This window comes from Thunnus maccoyii, chromosome 19 (assembly GCF_910596095.1).
Source record: "Thunnus maccoyii chromosome 19, fThuMac1.1, whole genome shotgun sequence".
NCBI classification, from domain to species: Eukaryota; Metazoa; Chordata; class Actinopteri; order Scombriformes; family Scombridae; genus Thunnus; species Thunnus maccoyii.
Genome location: NC_056551.1, coordinates 2275153 through 2302962, shown reverse-complemented (window position 1 = coordinate 2302962; position 27810 = coordinate 2275153). Strand labels below are relative to the sequence as shown.

At 39.3% G+C, this 27810-nt stretch overlaps 2 protein-coding genes across 2 annotated transcripts; one reads left to right on the top strand and one right to left on the bottom strand.

The window, feature by feature from the left end:
- The first annotated feature begins 345 nt into the window (after positions 1 to 345).
- zdhhc12b (zinc finger DHHC-type palmitoyltransferase 12b) lies at positions 346 to 5853 on the top strand. The gene is made up of 5 exons (XM_042395060.1): positions 346 to 830; positions 1797 to 1936; positions 2394 to 2486; positions 3882 to 4048; positions 4136 to 5853. Exons 1-5 carry the CDS (start codon positions 734 to 736, stop codon positions 4449 to 4451), a joined length of 813 nt encoding a protein of 270 aa, XP_042250994.1. The 5' UTR covers positions 346 to 733; the 3' UTR covers positions 4452 to 5853.
- A 6-nt stretch (positions 5854 to 5859) lies between these two features.
- Positions 5860 to 27003, bottom strand: pkn3 (protein kinase N3). The gene is made up of 22 exons (XM_042395059.1): positions 26775 to 27003; positions 23359 to 23635; positions 21506 to 21675; positions 20439 to 20562; positions 19947 to 20098; positions 18498 to 18702; positions 18171 to 18353; positions 17472 to 17581; positions 15363 to 15506; positions 15106 to 15181; positions 13763 to 13922; positions 12459 to 12549; positions 12176 to 12237; positions 11693 to 11762; positions 11445 to 11536; positions 9983 to 10159; positions 9829 to 9891; positions 9663 to 9739; positions 9345 to 9487; positions 7389 to 7496; positions 7166 to 7246; positions 5860 to 6741 (listed from the first exon to the last, which is right to left on the bottom strand). The coding sequence occupies exons 1-22, from the start codon at positions 26793 to 26795 to the stop codon at positions 6541 to 6543; spliced, it is 2787 nt and encodes a 928-aa protein (XP_042250993.1). The 5' UTR covers positions 26796 to 27003; the 3' UTR covers positions 5860 to 6540.
- Between the last annotated feature and the right edge of the window lie 807 nt (positions 27004 to 27810).

Genomic DNA, 27810 nt, shown 5'->3' with positions numbered 1-27810 from the left:
TTAAAAAATAACTTTCAATTTGAAATAAGTAAATAGAGTGTAATGAACGTTATTTTCACCTTTTCAACTTGCCCTTTGTAACAGTGAAATGTAAATTAAATGTAACTGAATGTAAATTCCAATATTAACTATCTGACATTCTTACAGATAAACATATATCATCTACCAATCTGAAAAAGCTGCGTTTTATCCTCTACTGTCATTCCTTCACTCATCCCCATTCTGTTTGAAGTCAAGTGTTTGCATGCCAGAGGTGAACTAACAGCAGTACGTACAGTACGTACAGCACGTACAGTACGTACCTGTCCCTCCCGGCCACCCAATCCTGGACTGTCTCGTGATCGACGCTGGCCAATCACACCGGACACTATATTAGGACGACAACACAAAACAAGTGCATCGAAGCGGACGGTTTGCGTTAAAATTACAGATTCGGTGTCAATATAGTTATTAGGGCCTAAATAAAACGCTGACATTCATTAATTATGTTTTTTGACTTGCATTTAATTCAATGTTTGGTCCAGTACCGCGAAACAAATAACGCCAACGTCGCAGGCTTGCTCAGACGGTCCCAATATTGCTAACCGTTAATTCTCTGACGACATTAACTGTTAGCTCGCTTGCCGACAGGACGCGCTTGGTCTGTTGTTGTACGCAGGATGCCAGTTGTCACTCTACACTGACCGTCCTGTCAGTCTGCAGACTGCGATGGATGCTGTAACATGCTAGAACCATGTTCAAAAATGTTTTCGGCTCAGGGTTTCTGGTGAGAACAGCTCATGTGATTCTGACATGGGTCATAACGTTAATACTCTTTCTACATGATACAGGTAAGCCTGTCACATTCCTATACATCATAACGCATTATAGCACTAAACTACATCATGTTCGCTGTAGGTTTAAAGTAATATATAATATATAACATGTTGAATGACTAATTCTCCATGTATAACTAATGATGATGCCATAAATACTGATGTGAGCTGAGTAAGAAAGCTGCTGGCAAGTTGACATTTACACTATTTGTAACGACGCTGAAGTTAGCTTCTGATTCGAGGTTAAGGGGAAAGTTAAGCTAAACATAAATAATGATATTTAGCGGCTGATTCTCCGTTTTTTCACCACTTGTGAAAAAGTGTTAGACATCTTAGCAAAAGCCGTGACGCTGATTAAACACCGATTTGTGAACCTTTACTTGGCTTATAAAAACACAAAAAAGGGCGATTTCACTGCTTTTTTTCCCCATCCAGACCACATTAAACCAAGCCTAAATCAACCACTATACTTAGACTTGTCAAATCTTAATCATAATCTAGTCCAGATTTGACATGTCTAAATATAGTGGTTTTAGGTCTAGACTTGGTCTGATGTGGTCTGGATGGGAGGAAAAGCATGACATTTTTTTTTATTTTTTATCACAAATAGAATTAAGGTTTCACAAATCTGCAACTGTATTCTAATGAGTTCTCTGGAGTCTCATTGGTAATCTAGTCCAGATTTGACAAATACAGTGGTTTTTAATCTGGGCCTGGTTTAATGTGGTCTAGAGATATGTCAGTGAAATCACCCTTTTTTTGATAAGTGGTGAAAAATGGAGAATCAGCTGCTAAATATCATTATTTATATTTCCCTTAACGTCCCACTTAACCCCAAATCAGAATCTAACTTCAGCATCGTCTGTCAGCAGCTGTAATTTTTGAAATGAACTTTGCGTGTGAGGAGCCTGTAGGATCCTAGCCGGCCTCTGATGTGTTATTGAGTTCAAACCGTCTCTCTTGTGTGTTTTCGGGTTGAAGAGCTGAGGAAGCAGGAGGAGACAGGCCAGCTCGTCCAGCCGGTGCTCTTCGTCCTGCTGGTGTTGGTGTCGGTGTTGCTCTACTTCGCTGTTTCTCTGATGGACCCTGGGTTCATCTTGTCTGATGACAGCGATTTGCAGGTGAACAGTGATCCTAATGTATATTTCTATCATCACACGTACAATAACTCTTTGTTAAACCTGTTTGTATCAGGAGTCAAAGGAGCAGCTATAATGGTTTGACAGGGACTAGGAGCAAGGCAATTGAATAGATGTTTCTGGTTAAAAAACAGTGATATTGACTTATGTTTAAAGATAATGCTGTGTGTGAAATATATTAATATAATTCATAGTATCCTGGAGAATGTTAAGCTGCTTCATTTGCTAGTTATTTAAATATTAAAACTGTTCTGATAAACAACTCATGATAAAGACCCAGGAGTATGTGTGCATCACACCTGTGGGGAAACACTGAAGTAACAAACGAGCACACACTAGAACATACAAGCTAAACAGCAGGTGATGGAAAAAAAAAAAAGCTTGAACTGAAAACGGGCAGTGGCTCCCCTGACCAGTTCTGTCTCCTGTGTTGTGCCAGTTCACGCTGGGAGTGACTGAGGAGCAGCAGGACATGATCCCACCCACTTCCAAATCCCTGCGACAGCGGCGCTGTGGCCACTGTCTGCTTCAGGTACGCCACCCGCCACCGTGTCAGCAGGCTGCTGTGGGCTCATGTGGCATGTGGTTGTTTTTTTTTTTCAGGATGACACACTTTCACAGATTCAGAAGCGAAAGAGTGTCAGAGTCTGTTGATATTTTTGTCACTGTGGGGTTTTTTTTTGTACTTTTCACGAAAAATTCTGCAGTTTTTTTTTTTTTAGGAGTCACTGATTGTGTGTGTATGTGATGTTTGTAACTTGTCTTTGTGCTAGTCTGCCTCTCAGGATGAAATGTGACACTTGAAGTTCTACAGTACTTGTAGGATCCCTTAGTGGTATAGAATAACAGATGGGTTGCCAAGCAGCACAGTTCTATGTTACACACCTGTACTACTCCAGTCCACACAAAACATCCTATGATCCGGGAGCAGGAGTTATTCACACAGGCAGCTCTTTATGTACAGTGATATGTCTGCATTTTGTCTTTCGCTTTAAGGTCACAGTCTGTAATCCAAATGTAAACCCAAGTTTAATCCGACTATGAAAAATCAAAACACAGGATTGCAAGCTGGTATAATTCAGATTGATTGACAGTCTTTTACAACAAGACAACAACTAAATCTAATGCTATTTAAGATTTTCAGTTATGAGCAGCTGAGAAATGATTTCAACCAAAACATTAAGAACTTGTGAAGCCACTTCCATTGTGGCAGAAAAATCCTAACTCAAGGTGCCTTTGCTGGAGCTTTCAGCCACATCTCACAGTCTGCATCAAAGGTCAAGAATGAATCTTGATGTTCAACATAAATGTACACTCTACATACAACTCTTTAGTGCCTCTGTGTGTGAAAAGACACATCAGCACCCAAAAGCTTCATCTCTGTCCTGATTTCTGTTCTATATCTCACAACTGAGGATGATCATGAGCCGTTTTCGTTTTCTTAGCAGGCAGCTCTTCCTCCTCCTCCTTACACTGAGATTAAACATGCTCTATTTTTTTCTCATGATGGAGCTGTGAACGCAGAGATGAGAGCTCTCCAGCTCCCTGGATGCTTTGTGGCTGTGTGTGACTTAACAGATGGTTCATATGGCTGTTTTCCCAGGACAGAGAGTGCTGTTCCACACTCCCAAACATTCTCCACTGAGACTCAGGTGCACTGTGGCTCAGTGAAGGTCTGCAGCTTCAGAAATGAAATTAGAACATTTTTTCTGCACTGATGAGCAGCAGCAGCAGCTATTTTTCACACCAATGGTCAAGATGAATGAGCTTTACAGAAGACTGGCCAGGACTACTTCACATCACACCTGACCGATTAGTCAAAGTGTCACAACAACAGAGTTTAACTTGAGTGGTTTTTAATACAGATGTTTATTCATGTGACAGAAAAAAGTGTCTTTCTAACTACAACGACCTTTATTTCAAGCAGCAGCCAATGAGATCAAAGCACTGCCAGACGTGTCAGCACTGTGTCCGGCGTTACGACCATCACTGCCCGTGGATCGAGAACTGTGTCGGCGAGAGAAACCACCGCTGGTTTGTGCTTTATCTGGCCGTGCAGCTGCTGGTGCTGCTGTGGGGTCTGCACATAGCCTGGTGAGTACCACCCTATTCAGTGAGACCGTCTCCGCGGTCCATGATGTCACCGTTCACCAATCGCAGCTTCCTTTCTCGTTTCCTCAGGACGGGTTTCAGCTACGTGCCCACCTGGCAGCTGTGGCTGCGTACTAACGGCATGCTGCTGGCCGTCGCCATGCTGGTGGCTCTGCTCTCGCTGATCGTGCTGCTACTGCTCGGCTCCCACCTCTACCTGGTCTCTCTCAACACCACCACCTGGGAGTTCATGTCACGCCACCGCATCTCCTACCTCAAACACTGCGGTGCCGACGAAAACCCGTTCGACCGCGGCACCTTCCACAACCTCTGGGGTTTCTTCTGTGTGTGGGGCTCGGTGGTGTGGGAACAGGTGTACTTCAGAGAGGGCAGCGACCAAGTCTAGACTGGATCCCAATCATTAACAACTTCCAAAAACCTTTCTGGATTGAGGAATCACATATGACCACAAAGTTGGGCGATAAACTATCCTTGTGTGCAGGTTACCTTTATATAGGCACTTGTATTGTTGTGCCATAACTTTGTAACACTTCCTATCTTCTTGAACATCTCTCCTGTCAGTGGTTCTGTACTGCAGCACATTGCTTACTTGTGTTGTTTTGTTTTTTTTCAATCTCTCTCGCTGTCAATACACTAAAAATTGTCCCAACATGTGCCCAGAAAGAGCTTCCTGCTCCTAGTTACCATCTGTGTGGACAACAGGTTACCAGCACTACGTCGCCTCGTCCCAACTGTTGTTTGCAATCATTCAAGTATAGCATTGCCCTAAAAATAGGAAACCATCCACATTATCTGCAGGCACTTTACTGCTGTGTTTAAAGGCTCTGAGTGAAATCAGTCATAAATCCCTGTTGACTCAAGCTTAGTCTTTGTTGATGCACCCACATCCCACTTTGACCTCACTCCTGCTTCCCCCCCACTGGAACAACATGCTTTGTCTCACATGGTAATCCTGACTGATGGACTGTTAATCAATTCTGAAGTTTACTTTTTTTTATACATGTCAAATACTGCATTTGAGTGAAAAAAGACTTGTTTTAGATGCATGTGTAGACAATCCTGATCTATGGTTTCTCTCTTCTGATTTTTTAAAATTGGTACATTTGTCATTTTTTAGTGTAGAAAGTTTTATTGTTTCATGTGATAACTTGCTGTATGTTATTTACTCTGCAGAGAGGTTTACAGGGTCCACTTGCTTCAACAGCTTTTGTTTTGAAAGAAAAAGCTGTTAAAGTGAGAGAACGACACATTATTTATTTATTTATTTAGAGAACCTGAGCTGGTTTGATATTTGAAGGTGTGAAAACTGAAGCGTACTGTTCCTTGCATTTAATCCAACCATGATGTACAGGATGCTTCGACTTTCAACGGACAGCATTTCAAGCTGTTTTATATTGTAAATCATTTTTAAACTATTTTGAACCAGAAAACGGCTTTAGATTTTTGTATTGACTGTTTTAACAGAGTAACTCAAAGAATACTGTGGAGCAGTAAGAGGAAGTAGAGAGCTTTGAGTGCAATATATACAGTAGTTTGGTATTTCCATATGAGCTTTTCCTTGTGCAATAGTAACCTTGTAAGAGAGCAATAAATGTGGTGATACGTTTAATGTACAGCAGTAGTGTTGGACTAAATGCAGATTGCCTCCAGTTTGAGCTGTGGTTTATATGAATTAACATTTAATTCATGTTGTGTACTTTTGAAGTTATATGCAATACTGTCATGCAATGTTTTTTACTACTTTGAAAATACTGTATACATTAATAAATAAATGTTTCATGAAGACATTCCTGGTCATTTAAAGTCCAGCAGATATAAATTTATTCATTCATATTTTCCTTCATGTCGTTTACACTTTACATATAAGCTGGTTTATTCTGTATAAGCATAATCTTCATGATAGTGATTAAAAACTCCAAATACAACTGATACTACAAAACAATATCTATGAAAGAACTTAAATTAACAAATATGGCTATTTTCAGTATATTACATCCCAACAACATAAGAGGTTAACAACAGTTGTAACGGTTACACTGAGTAGCAGACGGTACATTCAGTGCTTCAGCCTCCTTCATTGAGATCATAAATATTTACAGTGTAGTACTTCAGATTGTGAAAGCAGTGATGATGTTCTGAGCATCACTGGCACAATGCCTGTTTGTTAAAAAAAAGCAAAAAACCCATTATTGCTCTTGAGACAGTTCATTCAGAGTGGAAACAGTAAATATCCTTTTGATCCAACATCTCAGCATGAAGTGTCAGGCTGAGTTTGTACAGTGTATCTGAAGGACTGCAGTAAACCAGCCGCAGACAGAGATGATGTGAACCTGGAAATGTGGAACTGCGTTGGACGTGAAAAAAGGCAGGACCAGTTTCTCAGCTTCTGTTGAATCAGAGGAGCTTTTTGGCAAATAAAAGCAGGTACAACTTTTGACGGTGATGCGGCAGCACGGAGGGTGAATCCCTTCTGGTCAACTGATGAAAGAGAAGTCAAAGTCAGCAAAGACTTCTTGTTGCTCGGCGGTGAGGACGCAGGGTGTTCGCGGGAGGGTGAGGACCGGCTTGAGGCGAGTGAACTCCTCGTCGAAGTTACTGACGTCCTGCTGCGCTCTGATGACCGGCAGGAAGGGCGGCTTCACCTTCTTGGCCAGGAGAGCGTCCCAGTCCACTCCCTGTTAACAGACCACAGCTTCATGAACACAAGAAATCACTGGGAGGTCACACACACACACAAAAAAGATGATTAAACTGAAAAACACCTGCCATTATGATATGAAATCTGTATGTAGATGTGTATTATCTGTCAACATATCATAGCAGACCTGGTCAAACTATGGTTTACAGCTATAACTTCCACTTGAACTTCACTCAGCACTAATATCTGAAATACAACAATGTGGCAAAATATAATGGCCAAAGCAGAACTCTACCACTTCATCTCTGCAGGGCAACCAGAGCTCTGCAAGTGAGAGATATCCAGGAGACAAAATATTTGACATATTTTTGCCTTGATAAAGACTCAAAAGCCAGTCAGACACTTTTGGAGGAAAGAGGTGACAGTGCAGGGAGGTGAGCAGCGTCTGGCTGGATAATGACCTGGAAGAATTTGTGTTTTTTGATCTGTGAGGCGTCTTCCTGTCCTCCTCCGAGTCTCATCTCAGGATTTTTCTGCAGCAGCTGAAACACAGCAAGAGCAGAGTAGAGGAGTCAAAACAACAGGACACACACGTTTTAACACTCCAGACTGAGTCAGTCATCTGAAAAGATCATGAAATAAACCGCATATGGAGAATTCAAATCCATTTGACAAGACGCCGACCTTTTGCATGAGGGACACGGACTCAGGTGAGAGGAAGCGAGGATAGCGCACGTCATCGTTGACAATGCTGTCAAACACTTCTTCTTCATCATCGCCGGGGAAGGGCGACTGAAAAAAAGAACAGAGGCAGCACATACTTCAAACTATTCTGTTCCCTCTGTGGTTATATTACAGTGTCAGACTTTCTTGGCCCCGTTCATAGAGCAATAAATGATTCAAGCTTAAGAACTCTTGTCTGATTTGACTGGAGAACAACAAACAACACAAACCACAGAATATATTCTCAGAATTAACTTCCATCCCAGCAAAACACAGCATTCAACATTAGGGTCTAACCCTAATCCTGAGCAGGAGCAGGTTTACAGTTAGGCAACACAGTGATGCTATCAAATCCTTCTTCAGGTTTTGCATTAATGGATCGATGCTGCTGGCAGTGAATCAGATGTGTGGTTCCATTCTTTCATACTGGAGGCTGTTTACTCTCTCCACTGTGGGATTTCCTGCAAACCTCCAGTTATAAAACAACATGACCAAAATACATTTTGTATTTAGTGTTCCACTAAAACATCCTAAGGCTAAAAGTAACTCCTAACTGGCTGCGTTAGGAGAAAATAAGGAGCATGTCAGTCCTAACTTTAGGAATCCTGTTTTTGCTCTAATTGGATTTATTCCCAAAACATTTCAGCACTAAAATCAGCTCCCACATCTGAGAGAAGCTAGAGGAAGTCACTATCCACTCAGTCAGTCTTTTGAACTTTTGAAAACATATTTTGATGGAGGGCCAAGGATCCAATCAGCTCAACAAAATATCTAAATAATAAACTAACACTTGTTGGACACTGTAGGACTGCAGTTTACAGCACTGATGAATATGTTCAAATTATTCACCACACTGACATGTGACCTTTACACTCAACCTTGTACCACAAGATAGAAAGCTGATGTTGTGGCCACAGCTTGATTATCTGATTTAAAAAAAAAGTGCTTTATGTAGAACATCAAAGGATGAAGATTTGCTCAGTCAACTGGAACAAATATCACAGAATCAACATGCAGATGTGTTTGATGCCAGATACAAGCTGTTAGTTTTTTGTATCATGTATGACATCTGTGACACAGTTTATAAAATATTTACTGATGAAATATCCTTCATGAATATAAGCTCTGATCTCCAGATTCACAAGTATCTTATCTTACCACCAGGAGTCCTCTAAAAGACACTAAAAGTGTCCTCTGAAGTCCTTTTCACGAAGCTCATTACGTCCACAGTGAAGGGTTGTATCAGTGGTTTGGCTTTATCACAGATTTCATACATGAGTCTATCTATCTAACATCATCTGCATGTTGATAGTAGGATATATTATTACAGCTGAATGTTTGACTGGAAATGGTGAGATAATTCTACATATAATGCTAATTTTACTGGCTAATGTGGTAATGGCCATGAAATCTAGTTTATTTTTGTATTCACTGCAGTGAGTGATTATCTAATGAACTGTCAAACATCTGCTGTTGAGGAGGGCGTGTTTAGTTTGAGGAATAACTGACAGAAAGCTCTGCAAACTGCCTTTTTCCAGAGTCACAGTAGTGCAGACTTGTGCAGTCAACACTTGTGTTATTGATTTGTTTGGACTTGTTGATGAGCTGCATGGAAACTTATTACCTGACATGAAAATCTGCTTTTAAAACATCAATATTTTGGTATTTTTCTTCATTACTTGCAGCAGCTACCTGACTGTGAGCAGGTGTCAGTCACTCAGGATTCACTGGACAACCTGTAACTCCTCTGTCTCTGTCTTCAGAGATGTGTTTAGCGCTAAAATGTTTTATGACTTATTGTTTAACCAAAAACAATAACTGCCAGTTAGTCTGAGGGACCTTACTCACTAAACATCTGGATCCGTTTCCACACTGACAGAAATCTTTTGTCAAATCATGCTGCTTGCTTACACTGACCTCCCCCACCAGCATCTCATAGATGAGGACCCCCAGTCCCCACCAGTCCACACTGCGGGTGTAGTTGTTGTCTGTAAGCACCTCTGGAGCCAGAAACTCTGGTGTTCCACAGAACGTTGAAGTGCGATCCCCGTGGCCCATACCTACACACAGTACAGCTTCACTTGCATATCATAGTGAGTATATTGAGATTTAGCAAAAAAACGTACTGAAGATAAGAAGTTACATCACATAATGAATTGGAAAAATACTATTTTCATTAGTAGTACATGTAGTTAGCAGATTGAAGTTTAACAATTTAATTCTTTCGTCTTTTACCTTCTTTACACAAACCAAAGTCTGCTATCCTGACAAAGCCGTCTGCATCCATTAGCAGGTTATCCAGCTTCAGATCCCTGAGACACACACAGACGGGTAAAAAGAGATCAATGATGCTACAAGCTCTCAGGTACGACCGTGGTGAAAACAGCTTGAGAAAACTCACCTGTAAACTATTTTGTTTTGGTGGAGAAACTCCAGACCCAGCAGCACGCACGATGAATAAAACCTTAAAACAAAGCAGAAGTGAAGATGATGCAGACGTGACAACAACAACATCCTGGATTTCTGTACATGACATTCCAGTGCTGTCTGCTCACCGGGTCTGTTTCTCAGTGAAGATGCTGGTGTGAATGTGCTTCATCAGGTCTCCTCCGGGGGAGTAGGCCATCACAAAGCACACGTGGTCTGCAGTCTGGAAGCAGCCGTGCAGGTTCACCAGGAAAGGATGATGTGACGCGTTGATGACTTCAAAGATCCTCTTTTCACATGTGAGGCTGAACATAAACACACACACACACACACACACATTTGTCATATTTAACTTAACTTATCCTGCATGTGCTGTATTATTAACTTTTTATTCAGCATAATAGGCTATTTGTAGCAGTTAAGTTATATGTTATGAACTTGGGAACATACATAAATCTGTTTTCAGTTTTTGGACTTGTTCTCTAATCTTTGATTTTGGTGAAATATTGGATCATTTGAACATTTATTGAAATGAAAGCATGTGAGAAGTTTAGAGGGAAAAATCACTATTTGGTGGAGCTGTTAACAACTCATAGACATGTGAAATGTGACCCTGACTACACACTGCTTTTTGTAAGACGTCAAAAGCCAAAAAGGTTGGAAACCACTGGTTTCATCTTTAACAATGTGTTGTATTTTAAAAGCTTGTTATATTATCCATTGTGTCAAGCTGTCAAATAGATGTAGTCAAGTAGAAAGTACAAATTTCCCCCAAGTTGAGATGACCCTCATGACATCATCAGGAGTTATTTTTGTTGACTCTGACAAAACTCCTCCAGAGCCACAGAAGACATCATACAACTGATTTCATAGGTTTAATAGTACTAATCATGACAAGTGATTTTCATGTGTAAAATCTGGTGGAGTGTGGTTAATGCTTTAGTGGCACATACTGTACAGATGACTTCACAGAATGTGTTGGATTCACTGGTGCACACCTGCCTTTATTCAAAGGGCAAAAACACATCAGACTCATCATTTTCTAAAATTCTTTAGAATCATAATGTCCTAATCTGAATGAATTTGGAGGTTTGGAGGTGCTCAATTAATATTCTGTTCACAATATTATCATTATAATGGTTTGAGAGTAATTTTTTTTAGATTTAATTGTGATATTTCAGCACAGCAGCATTTCAGTAGTAGTAGTAAACAGCTGGCTCTGTGTCTGTCAGTAGCTCTCTGTCCAGTCCATCATCTCATGTTGCAGCTGACAGTGTAACATCACCTACTGTAGCCTATAATACTCTGACTGACCGCCTCTCATATTAACTCTAACCTCATTACCACTCAGTGCTAATGTAACTTTGTCCAGGAAAAACACCGACAGGCAAAAAGTTCACAGTGATGGATTAACTGTGTCCTGAAAGGTTCAAGTCTCTTCTTCATACTGCAGAGACATGAACTGAAACAAACGGCTGTCTGGAACATGAGAGATCAACTTAAGACTTGCTTTACAAAACATCATCATATCCATTAGAAACATATCAGAGAACTGGAGAGAAGCATTTCCACTAGGATTAGGTTTCCAACCTGTCAACTTCATCACGTGTCACGATGTCTCCTTTCTTCAGGGCTTTGATGGCGAACAGTTTTCCAGACTTCTTATACTCTGCTAGCAGCACCTTGGTTCAGTTAGAAAACATAGGAGAAATGTTGGATCCATATTAACCTTCATTTCTACATTTTAGGCATGTGTTTGCCTTTATTAGTGAGTACAGTAGAGAGCTCAGCTGAAATGAGGGACGTCAAAGGTCTAGCGGACAGAAGAACATGTGTACCTTTCCAAAATGACCTCTTCCTAGAACTGAAATGCAGTTGAAGTCTTCCAGCTGTAGCCCTTCATGTCTCCTTAATGAAAACACAAAAATGCACAAATATTTTAGGAATGAAAAATGTGTTATGAATCATTTCCTACATGTTTAAATTGTGTTCTCTGCACTCATAACATGAAAAACTACCACTAAATGTACATTATTTAGTTCCTGACATCCAGCTCTGCAAAGAAGAAAGAAACAAACCTTTCTTACTTCCAGACTGCTGTCAGCTACTCTGTGTTATATTATCAGACAGGTGCTGATGAGAGTGGGAATATTCCATACTGATAGTCTGGAGAACTACTCTGGAGTCTTTATTTAAATGTCAGGCTGAGTTGTAAACTTGACAGTTGCAGTTTCAGTTTACAACAAACAAAATATATTAAAGTAAATTTAGGATTCTTTCAGGATTATTTATTTTTCACATTCCTGCTCAGTATGACTTACTTTGGAGGTGGATGGATGGAGGGTTGTCGTACAGGCGTTGGGCTCTTCTTCATACTGGGAGACTGGTTTTTGCCATGATGTAAACAGACAAAAGAAAAACTGAAACTGAATCACTCAAACACAAAGAAAAAATACAAACTGAAAAGTCAACCTTGATTTGCAGAGCAACAGAAACAACCACTGCTCTAGACTTGGTTTTAACATTATACAAAGTTAATTATACAATGTTTAACTGGTTTTATCCTCATACAACTATATTCACCAGTAAAGCTGACGTGCTTACCAGTGGAGAGTCTTTAGTGTTCTTTCTGGTGCGATGTGGAGATCTGCCTGGTTGTTCCTCAGTAAAATTCAGACTCACCACAGCAGGTTCTCTGAAAACCAAGAAGACCAGCTTTTACACTGATGTTGATTATTCTTACTGGTTTTAATGTGGTCTCATGTCTAGTATTGCTAAGCTAAGTATTGCTAGCTTTAGTCCTGGATTTCCTTCGTTCCCTTATGCAGCATCTCCACAGCAAACAGTCAAAAAGTTACCGTCTCAAACCCACTGACATATTGACACAGTGTTAAATATAATTTTTGCATAACTGTTTCAATAAAGAAACTAGCCAAAAAAAGTACTAGTGCATAAGGAACACAAAAAACAAACAAACAAACACTGAAGGCCTTTCATGTTTTCATCTGTCGTTGGCACCTCCAGAACCTTGGCATGCTCTCCTGCATAACTGTTAGATTTTGTGTTGCTTTCATAAAGGTCTAGAGGCTCAAAATTATTTGTTTCTTCTTTGTTACCAGTTTATCAGGTCTTTCTTTTATCATTTTCTATAGATATATACTGATTTTTTTTGCATGTCTGGTTTTTTGTATTTATTGGAAGGTGTTATGCTCTTGTCTTGTAAGGGTCAGACTGGTGTTGTTCTATAATTTTGTATCGTCTACAAATCCATAAAAAGACCAAAACCAACTGAGCATCAGTTCATCTCTTAGCCTTTTATTCCTACTGGAAATATAAAGCTTCAAAAACATCTCACAAATTTAAGTTGAAAAAAAGGACAAGTTATTACACTGTAGTTTTACCAAACGTTACTGAAACAGGAGGAAACAGTGTTTGTTGGGGACTATTTTTAGCTGTGGATGAATCCGTGTTTGGTGCTCTAGTGAGTGTTTATAACTATGAGACGCTGTGTGTGTGTGTGTGTGTGTGTGTGTGCTCATGGATGTGTTTTTAATAGTTTTGGACAACAATGGAGCTCTATAGCACAGAGGAATAAGATATATCAGGCTTTGACAGTAGAGTCTTTCCATTGGTTTTGCTGACAATGAGAAAAATACAAATAAATATCACCTCATTTTTATCATTCAACCACTGACTCACTTCTCTTAACTGTGGATGCAGGATCAGTGATAATGTTGCTATCAGCCCTTCACTGCAGTCACATTCTCTCTAGTCTCAGACAACAAGAGGGCAGAAAAATAGCCTCAAGTCATTTTGGGAAGCTATGGAAAGAAGTTAATAGCTGACTTTTGTATGTCTGTTCTTTCATAGAAGTGACAAAGAGATGTTTCTGGGTCACAGTGTCTTACCGTGCTGGAGAGGTGGTGGATGATGTGGGGCCAGTGTTAGGGCCTGCTAATGGAGGGCTCATAGGCTCCAGGGAGCTGCAGGGAGGCAGGATGCTCATCATCAGACGGCCCCAAGTGGCAAAGTTCATGTTCATCTGGGCAGCTCGCAGAAAGTCCTTCCCTGTGAGCGTGTTAGTAGTGAGATGAGAAAGACTGTTTTAAAGGGATTTACTGCACGGACACATTAGTGTCTAATGTCTAGTGGCTGTGGAATGCTACAGTTAGCCTGTCTATCTCAGGATTGCATTTAATGAAAAGCAAAATATATTCATACTTCAACTGGATCTCAACAGGTTTTTGGGTAGAAATACTTCATTGATAAACGAAGTTGGTCAGTTCTCTTTTTTTGAGTTGTTTTGACAATTCAGTCTGTTTGTGGTGTGTCTGAGAAAAACACTTAAAGGCAAATGACAACAACAGAACAGGTTAGTCTGGGTTGTGAGGGTTTGAACTCAGGAGCACAAACAGCTTGGGTGGCTACGCTTTCTGGTTAGAGCCAAACACAACTACAAGTCAGTGTGGTTCATAATACTTCTACCCAAGGGCGTAGATCTGCTTTCAGAAGTGTGTGTGTGTGTGTGTGTGTGTGTGTGTGTGTGTGTGTGTGTGTGTGTGTGTTTGCGGCACAATGAATGACTAAATTGGTCATCAGATTACTGCATTATGAAATCATCTATAATTTCCTTGACAAACACCAGATACTGATATGATAAATGAGTTTATGATGCTTTCTAAAAACATATTTGACAAAAAAAAAATCAAAAACTATTTCAAATTTCAACAATGAATCATTAAACCCAAAACATAATGTTTCAAATAATGTTTTCAACCCTGAGTGTTGTCTGTAGTCTTCCACCAAGACAATAGGACAGTGTGTATGTTGCCTGAGAGGTGAAACTCAGGGCAAAAGTAGTCCGCAAATCACTCGCTACTGCGCTAAAGCTTAAAGGACAGGTTCACAATTTTTCAAGTCTGTCATAAAACAACAGTCAGGTGTTTCTCTCTGTACATCAAGCACCACAATGGAAATAAGTCTTGGGTTTTGTAGTGTCTTTGCCATTTTTGTAGATGTGTGTGATTTAATGTCCTTTTCATAATGTCAAATATAAATTAGACACAACCTCCATCTTTAATCTGTGTCATTTATCATCTTCATAATATGAACTGATGTATGTCTACACAGCAATAGCTCTTCTGTTAATGAACCAATTGACAGTTAGAGACTGATACAACTTGGCAAATTCTGATAATACAATTTCTATCAACAAGAAGATAACATCTGAAGAAATGTCTGCTGTCACTACCTTTTTCTTTAGGGAAAATTCTTCTCTGCCTCTGGAGCTTAGAGCGCCGTTCAATGACAGGATTGATAAACGTCACCTGGAAACAAACAGAGGAGTGCATTATGATTCAGCACACAGTTAAAAGCCCAGCTGTAAAATTGTATTGTTTATTATTTAGGATTTGCTTGGTGATGATTTTAAGTGTAGTTTGATTAGAAAGAGATGCAGGTGTCATGCAGTAATTAAACTGTTGACAGGTTAGATATGAGAGTGAGAACCTCAATGAAGAGGATGCCCTGAGGCTCCAGCTGCAGACACATGCCGTGTCTCCGATTATCCAGGAAATCCTCCAGCCGCAGGAACTTCACCCCACTTAACGCTCGCCAGTCTCTCCAGTACACAGCAATTTCCAGCTCCCTGGACTGGATCAACACACACATTACAAATATTCATACATGTTCATCATTTTATATTTCAATACATTTTTATTTTGAAACTGGATTACTACATTTGCTGTGGCAGAATGGCTTCATCTCTCAAATTACTAAAAAGAGGTAACAGACAAATTTGTCTGATGTACAAATGATGGGATTTCACTCACTGGAACACTTGAGAAAAATAGTAAAAATAAAATAATATAAATAACAATAAACAAAATAAAAATGACACCAGCCTGAGAAATATTTTGAGAGTCAGAAATTTAGCAATCCACCTCTGTGTCTAGTAAACGCCCAAGTGTTTCAAACTCTGTGCTCCTAGCATCTAATGTAAACTGACCTGTTTGTGCAAAATCAGTGACTTCAAAAGAGAGCTTGAGTGCTGCTGGGCTTGTACGGGTAAAACCAGATTAGAGCAAATGTCAAAGGATTAGCAGTGGGATTACATGTGGGGAGAACAAGTTTGACAGAGTATCAAAGACATACTTTAGTCATTCTGACTCACAGAGTGATGAGGAGTCACAGCTCTGTTATTGTTGTTGAGTTGCTAACAGATGTTCACCATTAGAGGCGACAGAGATTCTGGGATTAATAATCTGGCCAAAAAGGCATTAACAGTTTTTAGTTGAACCAAGAGACAACAGCAAACTACACTGATACAGTTCAGCCAGCAAGACAAGAAATCTACTGTCAAATGAGTGTTCAGTTCAATTTGATTACTACATTAAAACTAGACTCAATCTGGAAAAAAACAGCCACCATCACTAAAAATGACATTAATACTAATACTGATTTATATATCACATTCAATATTAAATATATTTCTCTTCATTCAAATAGTCAAAAAGAGGACAAGCGGACGGTCCAGACAAACAAAAACTCAACCTTGGAAGGATGTTCATCATCAACACCTCTGCAGATAAAAGGATTGTCCTTAATGGAACTCAGCAAAGCTACTGGAACACCTGTAACATCTGTTTCTAGTCTATGAGCAGCATATAATTGTATGCCGACAGCACCGAGCCAGATATGAACAGCGACACAGACAAGAGACACCCTTGTCTAGTGTAACGGTTGAGCTGAAAGCAGCTGAGAGTAGTTGTTGAGACTGGTTCATTATACAGTGCTTTGCTGCCTTCTGGGTTTTAACTCATGTATCCATTCAATCCTGTAAAATGCTTTCTCAGCATCCAGTGATATTGCAATATATTGATACTGATGTTTTGCACTATTTGTAGTAGCTTCATTATAATGTTAGATTAAAGTCATCCCACTCATCTGGATGAATTCAATGTTCTTGTTTCTGTTATAATACTGCTAATATTTTTGAAAATAGCTTATAGTCAGTATTAATCAAACAGATTTGCAAAATTAAGCATTTTGCTGCACAATATAAATTATGGTTAAAGCTTAAGCAGAGAATATATTAATTATGTGCCACATATGAGTCAATGACCATCTTCAGTAATTCTTTAAAAGCAAGACACAGGAGTCTGTCAGCTGGTAGTGATTCACAGAGGCATCACCACCCAAAAGCAATAATGCAGTACATCAGTGTACTAACACATGACATAATTATACAATTATTAATTATTCACATGACAAATAATGATGACAAAAAGGCAGCTTTTGTCACATTTTATGCATACAGATTACTCAAATGAGCCTTTCATTCTTCAATTCTCCAAAGCAACATCATGACCCTGTTTATCTGTGATAACATCTAACACAGTGAATAAAATGTTGTTTGTTAGTAATTAAGATACTAACTCATGTAGAGGCATTAGTGCCTAGAGAGAGGAATATTTTTATTATTATTATTATTTCCCTCATTTCATCAAGAGACAGTAGCTCAATAATGAGGATGTTTTCATGTCTTCCCAAAAGCAGGTTAGTGGAGTAAGTGTTGTGTTGTAATTTGAGTTGCTTGCTGAAGTGAAAGCCACTGACCCGTTCCAGTTCAATGCTGAAGCTCTGGCCCCAGGCTTCTTTCCCCAGCTGTCTCCAGTGAGTGCGTCCCACTATCATGTTGTCCACCTTCAGCACAGCGCTTATCTCAGCTGAGACACAAAAATACTCAAGTTCAAAAATAATACAGGCAGATACTAACATACTAGTTGAGGTTGTAACAGGCTGTGTGGATATTTTAAATAGACAGTGTTAAATAGACAGTATTTAGCATTTATACACAGTATACAAACATCTACGTTATAACACACTATCATGTAGTTATAAGCAGATATAAGGACAGGTTACGTGTTTATGAATGTATCATAATTGTCAACAATCATAACTTCTATGAAAACACATTTGTAAGTGTTCCAATATATTGTTAGTGTCAATAACACAAAGCTTTAAGCCTCATTTCTAATTTTTTTGTTAGACATGTGGACCAATTTCATTATAATCTGTTATTTGCTAAGTTAATATAAGATTTTTTGTGTGTTTTGTCAGGTTGAAAAACCCCAAGTTCCATTGTGCCACCACCCCCACCTCCCCTACCGTCCATCCTGAAACTACACCTGTAGACTTGTAAATTCATTGTAAATCCATCTACAGGAAGTCATACAAAACACAAACATACTAACAAGCAGACAAATGATCTACACAAAGCGAAGTAAAATGAAGGGCAATTAGTTGGACACTTACAGGACAGGTCATCAGCCTTGGTTGTCTTGCCGTTGGCATTACGTCCTGAGAGTCCCGCTCTCACCTTCAGAGACTTTCCATCTGACAGGCTTCCAGGAGTAGCTGAGACACTGGTCACACGACCACGGCCCGGAACAGACTCCAACAGGTCTTGGCAGCCCATCAAACATACTTCTAACCGTCCTGAGGAGAAGTAACCGATTCAGTCTTGAGAAAATACTCAAATTTAACGGAAAATATTGCAATCACATAAAAAGATGAGGTCAGATGAGAAGTTATTCAGCAAGGGAATGAAATGAATGCATATTGAAATATGTTGGTGGCTACCTGTTAAACTAGCTGGTTTGAAGAAGGAGGAAGAAGACGGAGGTTGCTTCTTTGGTGTGCCGTAGGTAGGCGAGGTTCTCAACAGTAGTTCCTCTTTGATGGCAGTGTGTTTGGGATGGTCCTGAGGCAGCTCGCTCAAACGTCTTTCCAGAGAGAGACGTAACAAATCCACCTTCTGAGACGACTCTTGCATTCGTGCCTGGGCCTGAAGGACACACAACATTATTTCCTCAGAGTGGAAGATATCTATTAACACAACATGCATATCACTAAAAGGATAGTGAGTCAACCTGTATATGAATATACCGTCCACAAAAATTCACATTCACATCCTAATCAGACCTTTAGCATTTATTACATCCACACATTATACACTGAGTATATAAGCTGGTGGGGAGTTCATTTAATGTTAGCAAAAATAAACTTTTGGCAGGACTCAGTTGACAAAAAATTTGGATCTGTAGAGATCATCTTGGTTACATAAAAGTTAACTAGTGGCCTGTAAGTTTAACTGAGTCAGGCTCTCTTTGGGTCAGCTGGCTTCACTGAGCCCAACATTGGTGATCCTGGATAACCAGTATCATGAAGCTGGTTATCAACTGACTGAGTTTCCTATACAGCTCTGAGCACGTTCACATGAATATCATTTTTAATGACAACCTACATCAGCAGAACCAAGAGTGAAGTGCTTAATGTGGCATGACATGAAACAGTGATACCAGTGGGGGAAATTAGGTAATGGTGGCAACAAAAAGTGATATTTAAAGAAGTGAAATGTTTACAAGGATAGGATAGGAAAATCAAAAGTAAGGGTAAAGGGTAAATCATTGTGGGAATTATATGTGTTTGATATTTTCAGTATGTTCAGTAGTATAGAGCACAACATTTTCCTGATGTTGAACAAACCATTCTGAATATGTGATGCACATAAAAACATAAAAGTAATGTAAGACTTTTCTAGTAAAAGACACCAAGCTGCATGCAAGAAGCACTCCAACAACCAGATTTGTTCTTCAGAGACACATAGCAGTTTTTTTACAAGTCTAGACTACAATCTAGAGTCTAGACTACTTGTAAATTTCACCTACTGTATCTGTCAAGTGCACTTACAGTAAAATAAGATATATAACAAAGACAAACTTCATCTGATGAACACTGTTCACATGAAAGGCTTAGTTAAGCCCACAGATATCCAGCTAACCCATTAATCTCACTCTAAGATACATCTGCCAGGTTGTTGTTTTTTTCTTTCAATAATTCTTAAAATCAACATGGCAGATAAAGAGTCCCTAGAAACATTTATACCGTTTAGTCTCTAAACAATCATGACTCTTGTATGATTTTGTTAGCTGCAGCTGATGTTTCCCTGTATGCAGACACAGAGGTGACCTGATCTCAGGTCACAGACTAACAGCTGGTGTAACTGAGGACTTTCCAGCTGGTACCCACCTCTGCAAGTATGCGGCGGTCCTGGATCTTACGCCCACTCAACTGTCTCACCACATTTTTGGCGCCTTCTGCTACGGCTGATTCAATCTTCATGTGGTGCATGAGTTCAGCCACCCGCAGCTCCAGAGGACTGATCAACTCCAAAGGATGACCTGAGGGAACATCATCAGCAGGTTAGCCAAGAGGTCTGACAGAGCTAGACCTCTGGATCTCATCTCAGCTATTACATATTTATATTGTACTTGACCTCAATGAATGAACTCATTCTGTTTTATATTCCAGTTCCTGCATTATATCCATTTCATGATTTTCTTAAATGCTGTCAGATGTGTCATTTTGTGGTCCAATTAGCTTTCATGAATTGTAATCACAGAAAAGAGTATTCTGCACTCATATAACATTTTCAGACTCACAATGCAAAAGAAAATCAATGCAGCAGACGTGTGTTTTATAGAGTGTACTGATGGAGATTATAAGGCCAGGGCGATTTACCATGTATACCATCTCGTTCCCCGTCTTTGGCTTGACTGACTTTGATAATCTGCATGCGGAGCAGCTCAATCTTAGTGCGGCTGTCCTGCACCATCTGCTGGGCTGAAGACAGCATCTTCCTGTCCTGTAAAATAAAATGGACGAGTTAAGACCACCAGCGAGTCAAAACTTTCACTTATGCTGTAATATAGCTCAACATTTCCTAAATAGATTGGCACAAAATTTGGTTTAAACATTAAGGGTTCCTACATGATGAAGTCTAATGATTTTGGTTATTCTCTGACTTTTCCTCTAGTGCCACCATGAGGTCAGCGTTTGACTTCTTTATTGAAATATCTCCAACTATCGGAGGGATTGCTGTGAAATTTGGTTCACATGAGGAATTGTAACTTTGATCTCCTTACTTTTCATCTGGTGCTATAAATGAGATTGTGTCCAGTACTTGGGTTTTTGACCAAATACCTGTTTACCATGGTGAACATGCTAGCATTATCAGTGTGAACATGTAGCCTCACAGAGCTACTAGCATGGCTGTAAATTCTGTTTTCTATACTTTGAATGACTTATTAATACATACAATTATCTATGTAAAATACAGGACTTCCAACAGACCAAGAGAGAAGCAACAAAGAAATATAAACATAAGATACTGAGAATACAGATGTGTTAGGTGTTGTGTTTCAAGCTCAGTGTGCTTCCTCAGGCAGCAGTCTTTACATCAATACACACAATTACCACATTTTACACTTAATTATGCTTCACATAAACTTAAATAAGAATGTAGCATAATACATTTACACAACACAAAAGGATAGAGACAAAATTATAAAGAAATTAAAAGATGAAAAGATAAAATGAAAAGCAATGGAGTTCAGGATGTAAAGTAAGCAGACAAAGGCCTGATCTCATGCTAGTACCATCCTCCCCCCTGAGGAGCTGCTGTGTCCCCAAGTACACTCTCTGCAGTCCATTCCTGTCCCTCCTTACACATCAGAGATGCTGTCTGCTGCTGCTAGCAATTCACCACGTGAGTCACCGTCAAGTCACTGATGTATGTGTGTGTTTACCTTGACTGAACTGTTGTTGTAGGTCTGGATGATGTTCTCAGCACCCTGTTTGACTTTGGTTTCCATGGTGAGCTGTTTCTTCAGGGTTCTGACTCGCCCTGCCAGTGGTGATGTGATCTCTTCCCACTGACACGATTCTGGTGACAGGTTGTCTTCTTCTTCCGAGCAGCCTGCGTAAAAATAATAATATGAGTAAGGATTTGGATATCTTGGGAAATAATTCTCTTTCTTTAGTGGTGATTGATTGGTGAAAGTTGAATAACTGGTTGAAGACACTGTGTAGCATTGATGGTGTACATTTTTTGTATCCCAACTCAATCCCGGGGTGTGCATTGCTCTCTGCCATGGTGTCTTTTTTTGAAACTATCACTGGGGTACGCTAACGTCCAAAAATGTTCAAATTCAACACATAGTGGTTTTAAAAGGACAGGTTCACAATTCTTCAAGTGTGTCAAAACAACAGTCAGGTGTCCATATGAACAGTGAAAGAGGTTTTCCTCTCTGTAATTATTCCTCCTGTCCATACGGACTATTAAAAGATCCCCTTCAAATGTGCTTTCAGTGTAAGTGATGGAGGCCAAAATAAACAGTGTGTCTCCACAGTCATTTAAAAGTTGATGTGAAGCTTATATGAGGCTTCAGCAGTCTGAGTTAGTCATATCAAGTGGATATCTGACACATTTACAGTCTTTTTAGCATCAAATTCCCTCTTTGTGTTTCCTTGGTCAGTGTTTCCCTGTTGAGCTGCAGGCGGAAGTATAGTAACAAAAAGAGGAACTTTGGCACTAAAAAGACTGTAACATTGAAACATATCTACTTGATTTAACTCATAATGCTTCAGTTTAGCTTCAGATTAACTTTTGTGGACCTGTCCTTTAAACTAACTAAACCTATGGTATAAGCTTTAGGTACACTTGTGTCCATCTAGGATCAAAAACAAGCCGAGGTGGGGAAGAGAATGTTGAAACTGTTGGTTGTTGTTGCTTGCTTCTCAATGTGAACACTGCCTCACTATTGTGTACCTGCATGCTATTCTTAGGGGAGAGAATAAACATCTGGTTTACCACAAAAGACACATCTTTGCCAGAGTTAGAGAGTTCAAATAAATAGGGATGTTAGAAATAATTGCCTGGTAAGAAACCAGTCTACTACTTGTTGCTGATTCACACTACTGTTGATGCCACTTGGAAAATGAAGAGGCAGTAAATATGGACCTAGATATAAATTTACAAGTGCAAGGTAGATGGATTACAATTTACCAAGGCTGCTACTTATAATCCAGCCTAGATGCATAATTAGAGACAGAAGTGGCTCATCAGTGCTAGAGTAGTTTATAAGACACTACAAAACACTCAAATAGCAGAAAAAAACAATAGAAAAACCCTGGTTTCAAGCATTTTACAGCAGGCATATGATAAATACTGTTATATAACTTTGTGAATGTATTTATTAATAAATGAGGATCTACAGTAGGTTCTCCAAGACTATCAGTGATATTTACTAAGCCTGTCCCAAATCACTGTTAGGGGCGGAAAACACTTTGATCCACTGCGTTTTTTCATCTTCAGTGGAACATTAATAAAGACTACAGATGTAAATGAGTCACAGACACATTTCATCTGGTCTCATGAAGAGCAACTAAACAACATGTGATGCCAAGATGTTTTGACATATGTTGTGCATGTCTAGAGAGAAAGTATTTTCTGACATTGGAGGACATTGTCTTGCTGCCTGTCTTTCCATCTATATGTGTCCAACAAACCAGTGCCACAGATTTTACACCTGCTTTTCCCCAGGCAATAAATTCAGGACACTTTTATCAGACAACAACACAAGCATTGTATTTCAGCTACCTGTGGTGTTGTCCTTCTCTGTGGCCATAGACCTGGCGTTGAGCTCCTGTAGTTCCCAGTGCAACTTCTCCAGCTTGCGGTTCGAGGCCTTGAGTTGGCCTTCCACGTCGGCCGCACTCTTGCGATTGGTGACTGCCCGTCGCAGCCTCTCAGCAGCCTCCTTGATCTTCAGCTCTCGCTGGATCTCCTGCCTGAGCAGAGTACGGGCATCTTCCAATCGCTGCTGAAACTGTGGGTCAAGAATATCCCCTTCATCCAGTCCCTGCAGGCAGCCGTTCTGAAGGAAACAACACAACAACAGCTTCAATCACTGACCTTGTTATTTTTAATTTGATGCTAAAAAGACTGTAAATGTGTCAGATATCCACTTGATATGACTAACTCAGACTACTGAAGCCTCATATAAGCTTCACATCAACTTTTAAATGACTGTGTGGACACACTGTGGATTTTGGCCTCCATCACTTACACTGAAAGCACATTTGAAGGAACAGTCAGTATGAACAGGAGGAATGATTACAGTGAGGAAAACCTCTTTCACTGTTCATATGGACACCTGACTGTTAAGTTCAACCAACCTGTGACAGTCATACCAACAATGCATCAACAACAATAAATGACACAATGCTTCCCTCTTGTGGCTACAGATCAGCTGAGCTTTCTGGATAGAATACCTCATTAATCCCAGTGGAACTATTACAGCAGTCACTTCATTCATAAATAAGCATCCTCTCAGTGTCAGGAAACCAGCGGCTGTGTCAAGAGTAGGGCTGCAACTAATGATTATTTTCATTATGCATTCATCTGTTGGGTTGTTGTTTTTTTTTGAGAAATTGTTTGGTTTCCAATTAAAAATGCTTATGTTCTGGGTGTTCAATGTGTGGTTTTCAAATGTCTTGTTTTGTTCAATTAACTAGAGCTGCAACAATTAGTCGATGTATTGATTAAATAAGTTTGCAACTACCCTCATAATCAATTAATTGTTAATGTCATTTCTCAAGCAAATATGCCAAACTTGATGGTTCCAGCTTCTCAAATGTGAACATGTGCAGCTTTTCCTTGTCTTATGATAATAAATTAGATATTTTGGGGGTTAGAACTGTTGGTTAGACAAAAAAACAAACAAAAAAAAACATTTGAAGACGTCACAGTGAGTTCTGGGAAACTTTGATGGGCATTTTTCACTGTTTTCTGGTGTTCTATAGAGCAAACAATTAATCAATCAATCTAGAAAATAAACAACAGATAAACCGGTTATGAAAACAATCTTTAGTTGCAGTTCTACAACCAACAGTCCAAAACCCAAAAATCTTTCATTCAAAATGATGTAAAAACACACAAAAGCAGCAAACCTTCACATTTTAGAAGCTCGTACCACAGAATATCTGTCATTTATGGAAGTTGTTTTTGATTGACTAATCAACTCATTGTTTCAGCTCTACAAGATAAATTCTTTTAGTTCATTTTGTGTCTTACATCACTGTCAAACCACCGTCCTGGAGTGACACACTGACAGTGTGATTTCTTTGGTTTTCGGTGCATTAAATCGGGCTGGAAGCAGAGATTTCAGAGAAGGACAAAACCAAAACTATATCTACACTGAGCAGCTAGTCGCACAGTTCAAATTTCAGTAAACTTTGCTAAAGTGAGAGTTTGGTTTGAGTGACAGCCTTACCTGTTGTACTGCACTAACGCCTTCATATAATTACACTGACTCTTGACAGTGGCTGCACCCTTCCTCAACCCAGGTGACATTTGTGAGTGCGAGAAGCAGCACATTCTTGTATCCATTTTTTAAACCCCTTGTCTTGATCAGGTAATGTGGAGCTGGTGTCTATCCCAGCATGCATTGGTAAGAGGCATCCTACACTCTCAACGTGTTGCCTGTCGACCACAGGGCTAACACACAGACACATTCACACCTACTGAATGACAATTTCTAGTTTCCAGTTCACCTATCTTGCATGTCTTTGGATTATAGAAGACCAGCACACTCCAAAGAAACCTACACAGGCTAGCAAACTGAACTTATTAGCCTATTATGATAAGCCCTAATAAGTTTTTAAGATATTTGTCCTTGTCAAAATATTCATTGAAGAACAGACTGAAGTTAAATTGTACGTAATCTGCATGTAAAAGGTATTTACAGATTAGCTTTTGACTGAATCTGAAAAATGAAATAGATAGATAGCTCCAAGTAAATTATGACTTATTGTAAGTAAATTCACATTATAAGTAAACTCTTCACATCTTCCTCGAAATGAAATTGATAGTAGATCCTAAAAGCATTTTTTTTGGCTTTTTTGGTTAATATCTTCCAAACATTTGGACTGTTGATCAGACAAAACAAGAAATGTGTTGACATCACTTTAGACTTTATAAAATGATGTTGGGCATGTTTTTCTATTGTCTGACACTTAAGTGAATAAAAAGTTTTTCGATTAATCAAAAAACTAAACTGAATTCGGTTACATGAAAAAAAGCTTTGTAGGAACATTTTATGACAAAATTACTGAATTTGTTTCATATTAGTTTAGGTCAGCTTTTAAGCCTTTACTGTACATCTACTCCACCACTGGATACAAAGCCAAATACCTAAACAATTATCAACCTACACTAACTACTAGATCATTACTTTGCTACTATGTTAGTGGCTTAGGCGTTAGCTAAATGACAGCAGGTAGGCAGCAGGTGAGCTGTCCTTTGTGTTTGGTATCACTGGTATTTATTCATTTCTATGAGTGTTATCTAGCTACTGTATTAACAAAAGGACACATCCCACCAATCAAAACAAGCAGACCTGTTTTGGTTCTAGGAAGTGCTGTAAAGTCTGGATTCCATTAAAGACAGTGAAACCAGAATGTATTTATATCAAGTGACCAATGGATGCCGCCTTAGCTCTAAAATGATTTGTTTGAATTAGACTACAGGCTGTATTCTTTTAATAATAAAAAAGGACTTATTTTCATAACATATCAACCTATGGGTTAAAACGTTTCTAAAGCAATCCATCTTCTTTCAACAACACAACACAAAAAAGATTCCAAATGTGAGGTAGCTATTGAAATAAACGCCTTTTGGGACTGGATGTTAGCTCAAATAACAAACTCACTAGCGTTAAACGATTCTGGAAGAACTTTTAAAGTTATGTCCGGTAGGTAACATAACTATTATGAACATGTTTTCTTTAAGAAACTAACCAGTAAACAAAGGGCTGGACGTTATATGTGACTGACTGCCACAATGACAGAGGAACTCTGAAGAAAACCAAACAAGACAAACAGGAAAATCCAGTGTGACTGTCCACCAAAGAGCTTATTTAAATAACCTAAACGTCAGGGAAAGAGTTCTTCTTATGTCCCCGAAACAACGAAACTGCATTAGACGAATGAGACAAGCAGTGACATTAAATTTACCTGTAGCGTTAAACCTGACATGGTGGCTGTTTTTTTTATCGGTCTTCTTCGGGCCAGAAAGCAGGAAACAGCTCCAAGAGGAACGACACGAGAGCAGGTAACCTGACGGCGGCAGGTGACAGTCAAAGTCTGCTACGGCTGCTCCATGCAGGTGTACTTGTGTTCATACTGGAAATAAATCTGCCTGAAATTTGAATTGAGTTAAACTGGGGCTTAACGTAAAGCTGACGTCAGGACACGGCGGCAGGATTGATTGGCAGTCGGTTAATGACAAATACTCCTCAGGAACCAATCACATTCAAGTATTCAATACACCTGCACGTACTCCTTGTGAGGAAGACTGCGCTTACGTTAGGTTTTTGTTTTGGGTCTAGCCTACAGCCCTCAGAGAAACAAACAGAGAGAAATATAATTAATTAATTTAAAATTTAGACTGGCGAAATACCATATCCACACATTTATTTAACTTAATCATTATTGAAAACAAAAAGTAGCTAGATTAACATAATCTTCTCTTTAAATAACATTCATTTCTGTTAATGTGTTATGTAAAGACCACCCCTTCGTCTTGGCTTCTGTTGTAGTTATGAGTATACATAAATAAAGTTTTTTTAAAAATGAACTAGAATTGAAACTTCTGTCAGAGCCATTAATGGGTTTTTAACATAATCTGTTGCTGCAGTCTGTGGTGGCTGACAGAGACTCCTTTTCACATGTGAAAAGTTACTTGTCCAGCTGCCTGTCATTTCGCCAAGACACACACACTCAGAGTGGGTGGTGATGGAAATTGTGTCTAATTCTTGTTGTACCTTGGGCATGTCATGTAAATAAAAAGTGTGCTCTCATCTTTTTCTCCATGAGGTTACAGTACTGGCAGAGTCTCTGCACTTTATGTAAACATGGTTTTGAGTGTTGTCCTGTTTCTATGAACAGCTAAGAAGAAAAACGACTGGGTTAAAAAAAAAACCAACAAGAAACCGAATAACAGTACAACAATAACAGTTGAGTTGAGCTAAAGGTTAAATAGAGTTAAATA